The 12344-nt window shown below is 55.9% G+C and overlaps 2 protein-coding genes across 2 annotated transcripts in view; one reads left to right on the plus strand and one right to left on the minus strand.

Moving 5' to 3' along the window:
* Positions 1-845, plus strand: part of LOC104512398 (mothers against decapentaplegic homolog 3) — a 19584-nt gene extending 18739 nt beyond the window's left edge. Inside the window, exon 8 of the mRNA XM_010155362.1 lies at positions 505-845. Coding sequence (XP_010153664.1) covers positions 505-628 — 124 coding nt within the window. The 3' untranslated portion in view covers positions 629-845. The remainder of the gene's footprint in view (positions 1-504) is intronic.
* A 6470-nt stretch (positions 846-7315) lies between these two features.
* The window catches only part of AAGAB (alpha- and gamma-adaptin binding protein), a gene marked incomplete at its 5' end in the record, with an annotated part of 15324 nt that continues 10295 nt past the window's right edge, over positions 7316-12344 (minus strand). Inside the window, 4 exons of the mRNA XM_010155364.1 lie at positions 7316-7393; positions 7954-8003; positions 8386-8490; positions 10370-10463. Of these exons, the coding sequence (XP_010153666.1) occupies positions 7316-7393; positions 7954-8003; positions 8386-8490; positions 10370-10463 (327 nt within the window). The remainder of the gene's footprint in view (positions 7394-7953; positions 8004-8385; positions 8491-10369; positions 10464-12344) is intronic.

Raw genomic sequence — 12344 nt, forward strand, 5'->3', positions numbered from 1 at the left:
CTGAGGGGCTGCGTGGTGCCCTCCCCCTGTCACCTCCACATCCCCCGAAGCCTTAAGATGTGGTGACAGAGAATGTCCCGGTCTGATGGGTCGCGGGATGTAACATATTGGTTGAACGGCTCCCGTGGCGATTTCACTGGGGGAGGCGAGGGCTGCAGAATACAGCTGAGGAGTGTGCTCAGGTGAGCCCCTTCCTTTTCCTTCAGCAAATCGAACGCCTGTTCTCAGGCATCTGAGTAATAAGTAAGTTGTACCGTGGCTTTTTCCTTTGGGATCGTAAGAAATGCAAAGAGAAAAGGTTGGGTTTATAAGAAGTTGGCAGCAGAGGCCAAAAGCGTCCGAGAGAGGAGAGAGACGTTTCTCTGGCCCCGCAGGCACGACTGTTGTCTAAGCAGGAAAGAATGCTCCAGTAGCTGTAAAACCTTTCACGCTGGTAAGGTTTTGTAAGTCACGTTTGTGTTCTTTTTTTTTCTTCTCTGCCCCCCAACCCCATCTTCCCTGCAGGCGCCAGACGGTGACCAGTACTCCCTGCTGGATCGAGCTGCACCTCAACGGGCCCCTGCAGTGGCTGGACAAGGTCCTGACGCAGATGGGCTCCCCCAGCATTCGCTGCTCCAGTGTCTCCTAAGGAAACGTCTCCTCGGGAGCGGGCGGGGGAACGAGGACTGGAAAATGGAATTGGCTTAGCCCTTAGCATCATGCATAGTGCATAGTAAATAAACTCCCAGTTACTGAAGTGATGAGGAAAAGAAAAAAAGCTAAAAAAAAAAAGAAAAAGTGGGTTTGGTTTTGGTTTTTTGTGTTTTTTAAACTAAATACCCATTTAAGCCACTTCCACTGAAACTGTTAGCACTTTGGTTGCGGGGGCGAGAACCCGAAGCTGAGGTTTTATCAGGCTAAAAAACCTGGACTGGGAATCAGTGGCGAGCAGCCAGGGCTCTGCCCGTGGCCGCCTCGTGCCTCTCCGGCCACGGGCCCCGCGCTGTCGTGAGCACCAGGAGCCACCCACGGCGCGGAGGAAGCGTCCCACGTGCCTCAGACAACGCCGGGCTCCTGTCACGCGGCATCTCTGGAAATCCTGACACCGTGGGACTTGGGGATGACTCTCGCTCGTGCATTCCTCGCGCCATCCACCCGATCCATGCCCGTCCTCCTGGGATCGCAGCAGTGGGGGCAAAGGGAGCATCTAAAGCACAGACAAGAGCAAATTCCCCCGAAAGGTTCTTGGAAGGAATGAACTTCCCACGCTGGGCTGGGACAAGGAGGCGGAGTCTTACCTCCTGCCCGAGGGATGCAGCTGACACCCGGGTGGCCTCTGGACTGACAGGAAGCAAAAGGCCCGACTTAAGGCTCCTCCTGACGTTGCTGCAGCGACCTTCGGCTTGAGCCGCTCACTGACACCCGCCTCGTGGGGAGCTCTGGCTGGATAAGTTAAGCCCTCGTTACTCTGCAGCCTATTTGCATTAATTACAGAGTCTGTATTCTGTTTTCTCGCTATGCCGGATGGTTTCTGCCGCTTCTGAAGCCGTAGGGGCTGAGGGAATTCCGTGTCCAGGTCTGCTCTAGGGGTGGAAGCGAACAGGCCCTTGCTGCCTTTTTCAGAACATGTGATTTAATAGGCTCTCCCACGCTGTCACGTGTGATTAAACCAGGACATCTCAGCCACAAACCCCTCTGTTTAAAACTTATTTCAGCTGATTGACACGCTCTGCAATGTGGTTCCGCCTGGTGAAACTGGGAGGGTGTGTATTTCCTTGTATCATAAAAATGTTCTTTTTAAACATACACGCTCCAGACTGTTTGCTATTTTTTCCCCCTGCAGCAACTGTCACGGCAAACGACTTCCACAACTGGAAAACAGCCCTTAGCACTTGTCTTCATGGTTCAGATTTGCCAGCTACGTCTCCTGACTTGGCGAGTGCTGTCGTTACCTTGTTCTTTGCATCTGCTCTGAACGTCCTACACCTTTGTGCCAGAATATTGGAAGGGGGAGGGGAGAACGGGATAATCAGTTTCCTATGGAAATCTTCTTTATTTTATTTTCTTACGCGAAAGACAGACACGCAAGCTAGACCTGGCTCTGGGAAGGACTCACTCGGCTGAACTTTACGATGGTTGGCGTTAAGGCCCCGGGCCTGCAAACTTTGGTGCTCCCAGATGGGAGCGCGCGTGGTCCCAGCGGGTTCCGTGGGAGTTCTCCTGCTCCCGTCACGTGGTACTGAGATGCGACCTCATTTCCAGCACTTCGGGAGCTGCCGTGTACCTGCGGCCCATGGAGAGGGGCTTTCCTGCCGTGCTTGTTCCTTTGAGACCGCCCTGGTTATCCACCCCACCGCTCCGTTTGCCGCCAGCCGACACCTCTGGACCCGAGGCGTCGGTGAGACCGGGTACGGGGTGCCCTTTGTCCCATGGGCACGGGAACAGACGACCCAAAAGGCTCACTGCTTGTTTACCGGGCGAACGACAGGATGCTGTGTGTTTCCTTCCAGAAACAGGCAACGATCTTTTGCCGATGGAATTTCAGCCCTGAGGCAGCCGGTCAGTGGTGGATGCGCTCCCGAACGGCACAGGGGCGGCTGAAGATCCTCTGGCGGAAGCGTGGCTGGAGCTTTGGCTGTGCGTTGCGGCTGGGGTCACCGCGCTGGAGGGTTCCTAGAGCGTTCAGTTTTGTGCGAGATCTGTGTGCCTGACTTCGGTCCAACCGCCGAGCGCGTGGACTTGCGCAGCGGGAGCGGCTGTGCAAAACGGTGTTTCCGAGCCACCTGAAGTAGGTGTGTCGGTCGCTGGGGACTGCCCCGGCACGTACGTTCAGACCCAGGGTTCTAACGCAGCTGCAGACACGGATCTGCTCCTGACTTTTGTGGAAGTACCTGACGTGGTGGTTTAGCAAGAGAGGGAGAACAGCTGCTCCGTACAACACCCCCAGATTTCCTCCCGGAGTTTCTCCAAGTCCTGTTGCTGACTTCAGCAAACAGACTGGTTTCCCTGTCCAGATGCCTGCAGGGGAGGTTGGACTCCGTGGTGCCCTGGGCATTAGCAGCAAAAATGGCATCTTGAATTCCAGTGTCGGAGCGTTCATTCCACGTGAGGGCGCGTGCAGGAGCCCGGCCTGACCCAGAGGCTGCGAGCTGGAATAAAGCCTGAGGTCTGCTCACAGAATCCACTCCTCAGCCAAACTAAAACTGGACCTGGATTTCCGCGACCGACCAGATTTGTGTTTTCTGCCTGGCAAAGGATAATGACCTGCGAGCCGTAAGGAACAGACGCCTTTTGCAGAACAGGATTCAGATGGTGCGTAAAATCCTCGCTTGGTCTCACCCCATCAAGTCGAATGGCTTCACGTGGAAAATGTAAGCGGGTCCAGCGGTGCCGACGGGCAAGTGGGAAGATTATCTCCACTGAAGGACTGGTTCCCTCTCCTCCCCTTTGTTTGCTTCCCTCCTGCTTCCCGAAAGCCTTACGGTGTCTACATTTGCCTTGTGAAGTCCGCGGGGAAGCCCTGTACCGTGCGGCGAAGACGAGGGTTGGGAAGGGGTGAGATCCGAGGGACCTCGCGGCCCAGCTCCTTTGATGTTGCCCAGCTGAGATGAACGCGGGTCAGATGCGAACCGTGCCGTCCCCATGGACGCCCCCCCGGGCTGGGGGCCCTGAGCTGTGGGGCGGCAGCGCTGCCCCAGACGGGCACGTGGCGGCTTCGTTTGGGGGTTTCTCTAACGCGTCGTTAAAGTAGCTTTGATGTGACGGAGGTAATCAGCCCCGCCCTGCTGAGGTTGCGTATCGTACTGGAGTATCTTCTGCTTGAACAGTCGTTTTGGCTCGTTTCACCAGGATTTCGCACATTTCTGTTACTAGTAGAGAGTCACTAGCAGGAACTTCGACTCTTTTTAATTGGCGTAGCCAACACAAGGGCCTGGCTGCTGGCAGATGATACTGATGGCCTTGTGGTTTTAAATGACTCTGGTGATTTTTGGGGGTTTAATTATTCTTAACGTACTGAACCGGATTGCGGTTTGTACTCCATGCGAAGTCTGTCCTAGCAGTAACCCAGCGCTGTCCGTCTGCTCCAACTGCCGGGCGTTGGCGGGCGCACAAGGGAGGAGAGACCTCGTCACGGCACTCCCCAGAGCTCTGCTTACCCGTTTATGCCAGGGAAAGGCAGGGGGTAACCTTTGGGAAAGAGATAAACCCGTTAGTTTCCAGTCCCCTTAAGGATCACCAGACCTCGGACCAGGCAGGGCTCCCCTGCAGCGTCAGGAATATTCGGGATGCTGTCTCGAGCGGCAGCTCTTGGCCGCCATGGCCTGTGCTACATGCTGATCGGGAAAAGTGGGAGGCCGCAGCTCGGCGCAGGACTTCAGCCGCATGACGAGGCCCCTGCGAGCTTTCCTGGCTCTCGAGGGCACGGGGTAGGCAGGAGGAACGGAATTTCATGACTAAGCCGGTCGGCTAGAACGAGAAACGATGTGTCGCTTGACAGTAGCTGATGGAGCGGAATGGTTAAGAAATTCACTATATGGGTTTATTATGTACATGCTTTTGTATTTATGTTGTTTTCTTGACTATTCAGATGAATCAAATATTTAATTTTTAACAGAAAGGGCAGTTAAGAATCCAGAGTATTACATCTTTCGTGTGCCTTTCTGGGGATGGCTAGAAACGAGGCAGTCACTGACGTGGGGACAAGAGTCTCACCCCGGTGTGAGCAGCAGCCCCGGCAAACACAACGGAACAGGGACGTGTGCCGCAGGAGCCGGCGCCCGAGCTGCTGTTCCGCCGGGTAGCGACACGCCAGGTTCCCAGAGGGGCCCTTGAACTGTGCTCTTCGTGCCCTTTCACATGTGGGAGGCTGGAAGGAGACGGTGGCTCACTGCTCCCCAAACGCTGTGGTTCATCGTGCGTCTCCTCCGGTGCGTGGACGCTGGAGTAGGCTGCACCCCTCCCTGCTGCCGCCCCCGGCGAGGCCGCCCGTCGCGCTGGACTGACCTATTGCCCCGCTGATAGACATATATGAGCATGTTCGCAGTAGTGCTTAGATTTTCTTACCCTGAGGTTGTATGTTACTGCCCGGCGACGGCGCCCACCTGCTTTAGCTCCTTACACATTATCCACCCCCTTGGTTGCTAAAGGCCTGTACCATGTACGCCCTCGGATTTCATACGTGAGACTGTAAGTTCTATTTTTGACATTTTAATAAACTTTTGATTTGAAAACTGAGAAAAGAAGGATATTGTAACAATATACGCAGGGACACAAAGCAAAAGCGTTTGGAGTTTTGAATCCACAGATAATTCTGAGACGGCAGCGTCTTTCGGTGCGTGTAACAGAGGTTGCCCCCAGTGACTGCCCGGGACCTCCGTCAGGGGTAAGAGCTGCATTCTGCTTTCGGCTTGGCCGGTTTTGCTCGGGAATCTGGAGCCAGGTGTAAAAAAGAGAAGGCGGGTGGTTGGGTCGCGTGCTGTGCTGCTGGCGCTCGGCTGGCCTCGGAGGGCAGGCTCCCAGCCTGCCCTCGTCCTGTGAATCCCTACGTTCCTCCTAGGGTTTCTCTGCAGTTCAGTTTATTCTTTCCCTGTCGACGTTGTTTTTCCTGACAGAGGATTTACGAGAATGATTTTTCCACTCAGTTTTCCAACAACGTGGTAATAAGAGTCTCATCCAGGTTTTGTACTGGGGTTGCCAAAACTCGAGCGCGATGCAGGGCCCGAGCTCCGAGTTCTGCCAGTTGTCACCCGAACGGGTGGTGGATGTCACCGTCTTCCCATCTGCGCTGAAAAGGGGAAGCTGAAGCCAAGGACAGGCTTGGTAACACAGGAAAATCTCAACGCCTTAGCCCAAAAAACCCCAGCGCCCACCTTGCAAAGCGAAGGATAGAAACCTCCCTCGCCGGCTAAAAGCTTTTTCGCTATGATTTACTGATTGTGGGTGTTGAGGACAAAGTTTCCACAAGTCCAAAATGCTCTCAGAGTAACCCATTTCTGTTTAGGCAGGTGATACGGCATGCAAGTAACATTCCCTCTTCCTAACTGACGGAACACCCCATTCCTGAGGCGGTAACGCAAGGAAACGCCTGCTAGGCCCAGGAAGAGCGCAGCACGTTTGGCTGTGTTGCAGCAAGCCACCGTCTGGAGACCCAGGAAAGTCACTGACCCGGAAAAAGAGGCACTGGAATCAGACCTTCTAACCAGGATCGCTCAGCACCGGGTGAGACTGATCCGGGAACGCGCGGGGAAAGCACAGGCCGTTTCACAGGGGGTGCCAGCGCAGCGCCAGAGGCCTCGTTCCCTGCAGGCCAGCTGCTGGTTCGCTCTTCCCATCCATCCGCCGGCTGCCTCTGACAACCGCTGGGAGCCGCAACGGAGACGGGATGACGTTCACCTCTCCCCTTCTCTCTCCCTCGTTTTCCTAGTGCCTTCCGAGCGTCTGCTCTCCAGGGAGACTGATGGCACCCAAGGTGACAGTACGGAATCTAAGGACAAATTTTTCCACACCCCTGACGCTGTGAAGTGGCGATGTGAGACTTGTCCTCTGCTCCCTTCTACGGAGCACGCGGGCGTACGTCTGCAGCACGCGCGCCCCGTGGGGTTTCCGAACCGCAGCTCTTCTCCGGGATGCGGGAAAATCCGCCGGCAGGCCTGTGCCTTTTCCTGGACCTCGGAGGCCGAGGGGCACAGGTCTGAGCAGGAACTTCACCCCTGGAAGAGCAGCAAAAACCTGTCTCACGCTCAACCCCGGTTTCAGGTTCTAACGGAAACCCAGGGCGCGTGGCACAGCACCCGACTCCCCAGGGAGGGAGCAGGTACGCACGGGCCCAGAATTCGGAGCCCGCGGGCCGTTCTGAACGGCTTTGGCGCTTGGCAGGGTTAACCCCGGAGCCTGGGCACAGCGTCCCACGACCCTACTCAGCAGCTTCCCCTTGGTGGCTCGGATAAACCCGGGTGGTTGGATGCGGTGAGCCAGCTCCGGGGCTGTGAGAGAACATCGCGCAGGCCGACACCTAAAACGCCGGGTTTAGGATTAGGTCGTCACACCCCCACCCCCAGCCGTAGGGAGAGTTAACTGGTGGTAAACGGGTTTATTTCAACTCCAGAGAGGAAACAATGCACACGTTCACCTGGCAAATGCAAACTACGTCGGGTTTCCTGCCAAGCCTCCGTGGGAGAGACTCGGTGAGCAGTCGGACAGGCAGCCGTCGGGGGCTGCGGAATGTGTTCCTACAGGGGCGCGGGGAACCCCCTCCACCAGGCGAGGGGGCGATGCACAACGCGCCCCTGCTGCAGGACACGCTCGCTGGGGGCTGCTCCCGCGCTTACAGCAGAACTCAGTTTTCTTCATCCGAGGAGAGACCTTCAATCTCATCTCTGTCGCCTCCAATTGCCATCCAGAATGCTTTGGCCACCTGAGCGTGGGAAAAAGGGTAGGGAAGGGAGAAAAATTCCCAGGGTGACTGAGGATCCTGCATTTACCATCCAAAAATCAGCAACCCAGCAGCAGCAGCTAAAGCTGGCAGCCAGGTTCCTGGGTACAGTGTTAACGGGTTTCTGGGTACAGTGTTAATAGGTTTCTGGGTACGATGCTAATCCTCTCAGAAATTAAGAAATTTCAGCAAAACAGAGGCAGTAATTTGAACTCATGGGAGGCGTATGGGATACAAGACTTGTGCTAATTAAGGCATGATTAAATCTTCCTTGAGAGCAGGGCTTGATCGTGACTTAAGTGGAAGCTGCCTCACACCCCCAGTGACTGCAGGGCCTTGATTTCTGAAATTCTGAAAGGGAAGGGCCTTTGCTGGTGTTTCAAAACCCCAGGTTTGTTACTCAGTTCTTGGGAGATACGAGACAGCCTCCCCAGGACTGCGTGCTTTGTGCTTTCTACTCCGAACACAGGGACTCCGCAAGCGAGGCAGCGGTGGCTCCCAAAGGCAAACCCCATTTTCCATCATTTCCATGCCGGTCTCACCTTTTCCGCGTGAAGTTTTCTTTGCTCGTGAGGCATCGTCGCCGCTTTGTCTGCGGAGAAGAACAGGAATTAGGCTGTCGACCTCAGGAGTCAGCAGGGAAATGCCTATTGCAGCGGGTTTTGAGGGCGCTGCCGAGAAACTAGTTTAACGACCCTAAAAAGGGACCTTCAGCACAGCTAAAGGACAAGGGTTTGTGTCTAGAAAACCGCCGCGCAGGTTGCCGGGGGCAGCGCTGGTGTGACAGCCGTCAGCCGAGCAGCACCTACTTCCTTCCCTCCAGAGCTCGGCCCCGAGGAAGGGCAGCCTGATGAAACGACCAGCCCCCTGTAGCCAAAGGGGAATCGGCATTCGCAGCATTCCCCCGGCACGCTGGCTGGCGTGCCCAGGAGCCACGGACGAGGCGATCGGCGCCTCTGGCCCCGGTACGTTACCTTTCATTTCTTTCAGCTTTGAGAAGAGCCTTTCGAAGCTCTCCAGGTCGCTGTCTCTGGTGGTCAGGCTGGCCAGCTCCTGGATGTCCGTGTCCAGCGCGGGATCTGAAATAAACGCGTGCGCGTTGGCTCACGGGAAGCTGCCGGTTTTGTCAGCAGGTACCAAAGCCTTTCTGATAAACCCAGCGCTTTATCAGCTGCAAACCCCATTTGCAAAGCTCCCCCAGAGGAGGGAAAGAAACTTTTAATTTACTGATGGTTGATACGGACAGCTCAGGGCTGTCCGTTAATTACGGTGATAATGAATTTTGATACAACACCTTGCCAGAGTGGTTTTGATGTCATCCAGTAATGCCTGTTATAGACTCACGGAATGGTTTGGGTTGGAAGGGACCTTAAAGATCATCTAGTTCCAACCCCCCTGCCATGGGCAGGGACACCTTCCACTAGACCAGGTTGCTCCAAGCCTCATCCAGCCTGGCCTTGGACACTCCCAGGGATGGGGCATCCACAGCTTCTCTGGAAACCTGTCCCGGTGCCTCCCCACCCTCTCTGTGAAGAATTCCTTCCTGATATCCAATCTAAGCCTCACCACTGTCAAGTTAAACCCGTTACCCCTTGTCCTGTCCATCCCTGCCCTTGTAAAAAGTCCCCCCCCAGCTCCCTTGTAGCCCCTTCAGGCACTGGAAGGTGCTATAAGGTCTCCCCGGAGCCTTCCCTTCTCCAGGCTGAACAAGCCCAACTCTCCCAGCCTGTCCCCATAGCAGAGGGGCTCCAGCCCTCTGAGCATCTTCGTGGCCTCCTCTGGACTCGCTCCAAGTGGTCTATATCCTTCTGATGCTGAGGGCTCCACAGCTGGACGCAGCACTCCAGGTGGGGTCTCACCAGAGCAGAGTAGAGGGGCAGAATCCCCTCCCTCGCCCCGCTGGCCACGCTGCTCTGGATACAGCCCAGGATACGGTTGGCCTTCTGGGCTGCCAGCGCACACGGCCGGCTCATGTTCAGCTTCTCGTCCACCAGATCATTATGAAACAATCTGCCCGTGAACAGCCACGGAGTGAATTAATGAGACAATGCTCAGACCACAGCGAACACCACCCAAGCTCTACATCCCCACGTATCCAAGTCCCACTTCCTGGAACAGGGCAGTTACTGAAGGACCTGGAGTTTCAACTGCCTGCCCCTTTCGGTCCTGACCAAGCAGGGTGTGCTTCCTTCTCCCGCTGGGTCACACCGGAATGGTTTTCCTCTGCAACCGCAGAGCGGGAAACTTTACTCTTACAAAGGTGTTTCAAGATACAGACAATACAGGAAACATCACAAAATCAGCTCTGGATGTTCCCAGCTGGTAGCACTGCAGGGGCTCTGTCCTATCCAATTGAAAACAGGGAGGTTTAGATTAGATGTCAGGAAGAAATTCTTCCCAGAGAGGGTGGTGAGGCACTGGGACAGGTTGCCCAGAGAAGCTGTGGATGCCCCATCCCTGGAAGTGTCCAAGGCCAGGCTGGATGAGTGGATGAGGCGCAACCTGGTCTAGTGGAAGGTGTCCCTGCCCATGGCAGGGGGGTTGGAACTAGATGATCTTTAAGGTGCCTTCCAACCCAAACCATTCTGTGATTCTATCCAAACTTGGGCCCATTTTTTCGAGAAGAACACCTAAAAATCTGAACAATTAGCTCTGACTCTGGCAGGCACATTTAGGCCATCGTTTTCATTGGGAAGAGCCGCCTGGAGCCGCCCCAGCCAGGGGTGCCTGCTCCGGCGTATCGAGCGGAGGAGCTCACCTACGCCGCCGTCGCTCTGCAGGTCGGTTGTGCCAGCTCCATCACTTGGGCCCATTTTTTCGAGAAGAACACCTAAAAATCTGAACAATTAGCTCTGACTCTGGCAGGCACATTTAGGCCATCGTTTTCATTGGGAAGAGCCGCCTGGAGCCGCCCCAGCCAGGGGTGCCTGCTCCGGCGTATCGAGCGGAGGAGCTCACCTACGCCGCCGTCGCTCTGCAGGTCGGTTGTGCCAGCTCCATCGTCTCTGCTGCCCGACCGGGCCTCTTCGCTGTCTGCGGGCGACGGACGGGACTGGCAGGGAACAAACAGAACAGAGCGTCCAATGAGGCACCTAAAAAGTGTCATCAGCAGATCCCACTGTAACTGCGACAACGTCCTCTTCCCCGGCTGCAGCAACACCTCTGCGGTGCGTAGGGTGAGAAGGCACCGGGCGAGGCTGCGCGCAGGCGCTGCGTGAAGGCTGGCCGTGACAGTTCGTTGGGCTTTACACACCCGCCAAGTGAGCTTCCGTTTGCACAAAACACTGCTCTTGGGCACTGCCGGAAAACGGAGTCTTGAGTGGAGCTTTCAGTGACCTTTCCTTGGCTCCCGCGGTTGGAGCGGGGTATTCGCACAGTGCTGAACCAGCGTGAGCATCACCCACCGGCCTTCCACACTCAGCACACGCTGAGCACACGCTGAGCACACACAGGACACACTGAGCATGCATGGAGCACACACTGAGCACACACAAGAGTGCACACTGAGCACAGAACACACACTGAGCACGCATGGAGCACGCACAGAGTGCACACAGAGTCCACACTAAGCACACACAGAGCACACACACTGAGCACGCATGGAGCACGCACAGAGCACACACAGTGCACACTAAACACACACTGAGCACGCATGGCGCGCGCACAGAGCACACACAGTGCACACTAAACACACACTGAGCACGCATGGCGCGCGCACAGAGCACACACAGTGCACACTAAACACACACTGAGCACGCATGGCGCGCGCACAGAGCACACACAGTGCACACTAAACACACACTGAGCACGCATGGAGCACACACTGAGCATGCACGGAGCACGCACAGAGCACACACAGTGCACACTAAACACACACTGAGCACACACAGAGTGCACAGTGGGCACACACAGAACACACACAGAGTGCACACAGAGCGCACAGAGAGAGCACACACTGAGCACGCATGGAGCGCGCACAGAGCACACACTGAGCATGCACGGAGCACGCACAGAGCACACACTGAGCATGCACGGAGCACGCACAGAGCACACACTGAGCATGCACGGAGCACGCACAGAGCACACACTGAGCATGCACGGAGCACGCACAGAGCACACACTGAGCATGCACGGAGCACGCACAGAGCACACACTGAGCATGCACGGAGCACGCACAGAGCACACACTGAGCATGCACGGAGCACGCACAGAGCACACACTGAGCATGCACGGAGCACGCACAGAGCACACACTGAGCACACACTGACTGCACACAGAGCGTGCACAGAGCACACACTGACCGCACACACAGCACACACCGAGCACACACAGAGCAGGCAGATGTTGCCAGGTAGAACGACGAGTTCTGAGGCAATATCCTGAGAAGCAGCAAGCTCACGGCCACAAGGTGCCAGCTCCTGGGAACAACTGTCTAGGGAGGAAAAGGCAGGGAGTTTTTCAGACTTCAGAAATGTTTCTTTGTTGTGGTTTAGGTCCAGCTGGTACCTGAGCACCACACAGCTGCTTGCTCACTCCACCCCGGTGGGATGGGGAGGAGGGAAGGGTGGTGGGCAGAGACAAGGACAGGGAGGGATCGCTCACCCACTGTGGTCATGGGCAACACAGACTCAACATGGGCAAAAATCAACTTAATTTGTCACCAATCAAATGAGAGCAGGATAATGAGAGAGAAAACCAGATCTTAAAAAACCCCTTTCCCAACCCCTCCCTTCTTCCCAGGCTCAGCTTTGCTTCACATTTCTCTCCCCTCCTCCCCACCAGCAGCACAGGGGGATGGGGAATGGGGGTTGTGGTCAGTCCATCACACGCTGGCTCTGCTGCTCCTTCCTCCTCAGGGGAGGATCCTCACACTCTGGCCCTGCACCAGTGCGGGGTCCCTCCCCCGGGAGACAGTCCTCCACCAGCTTCTCCA

Source organism: Eurypyga helias, unplaced genomic scaffold (assembly GCF_000690775.1).
Source record: "Eurypyga helias isolate BGI_N326 unplaced genomic scaffold, ASM69077v1 scaffold11907, whole genome shotgun sequence".
NCBI classification, from domain to species: domain Eukaryota; kingdom Metazoa; phylum Chordata; class Aves; order Eurypygiformes; family Eurypygidae; genus Eurypyga; species Eurypyga helias.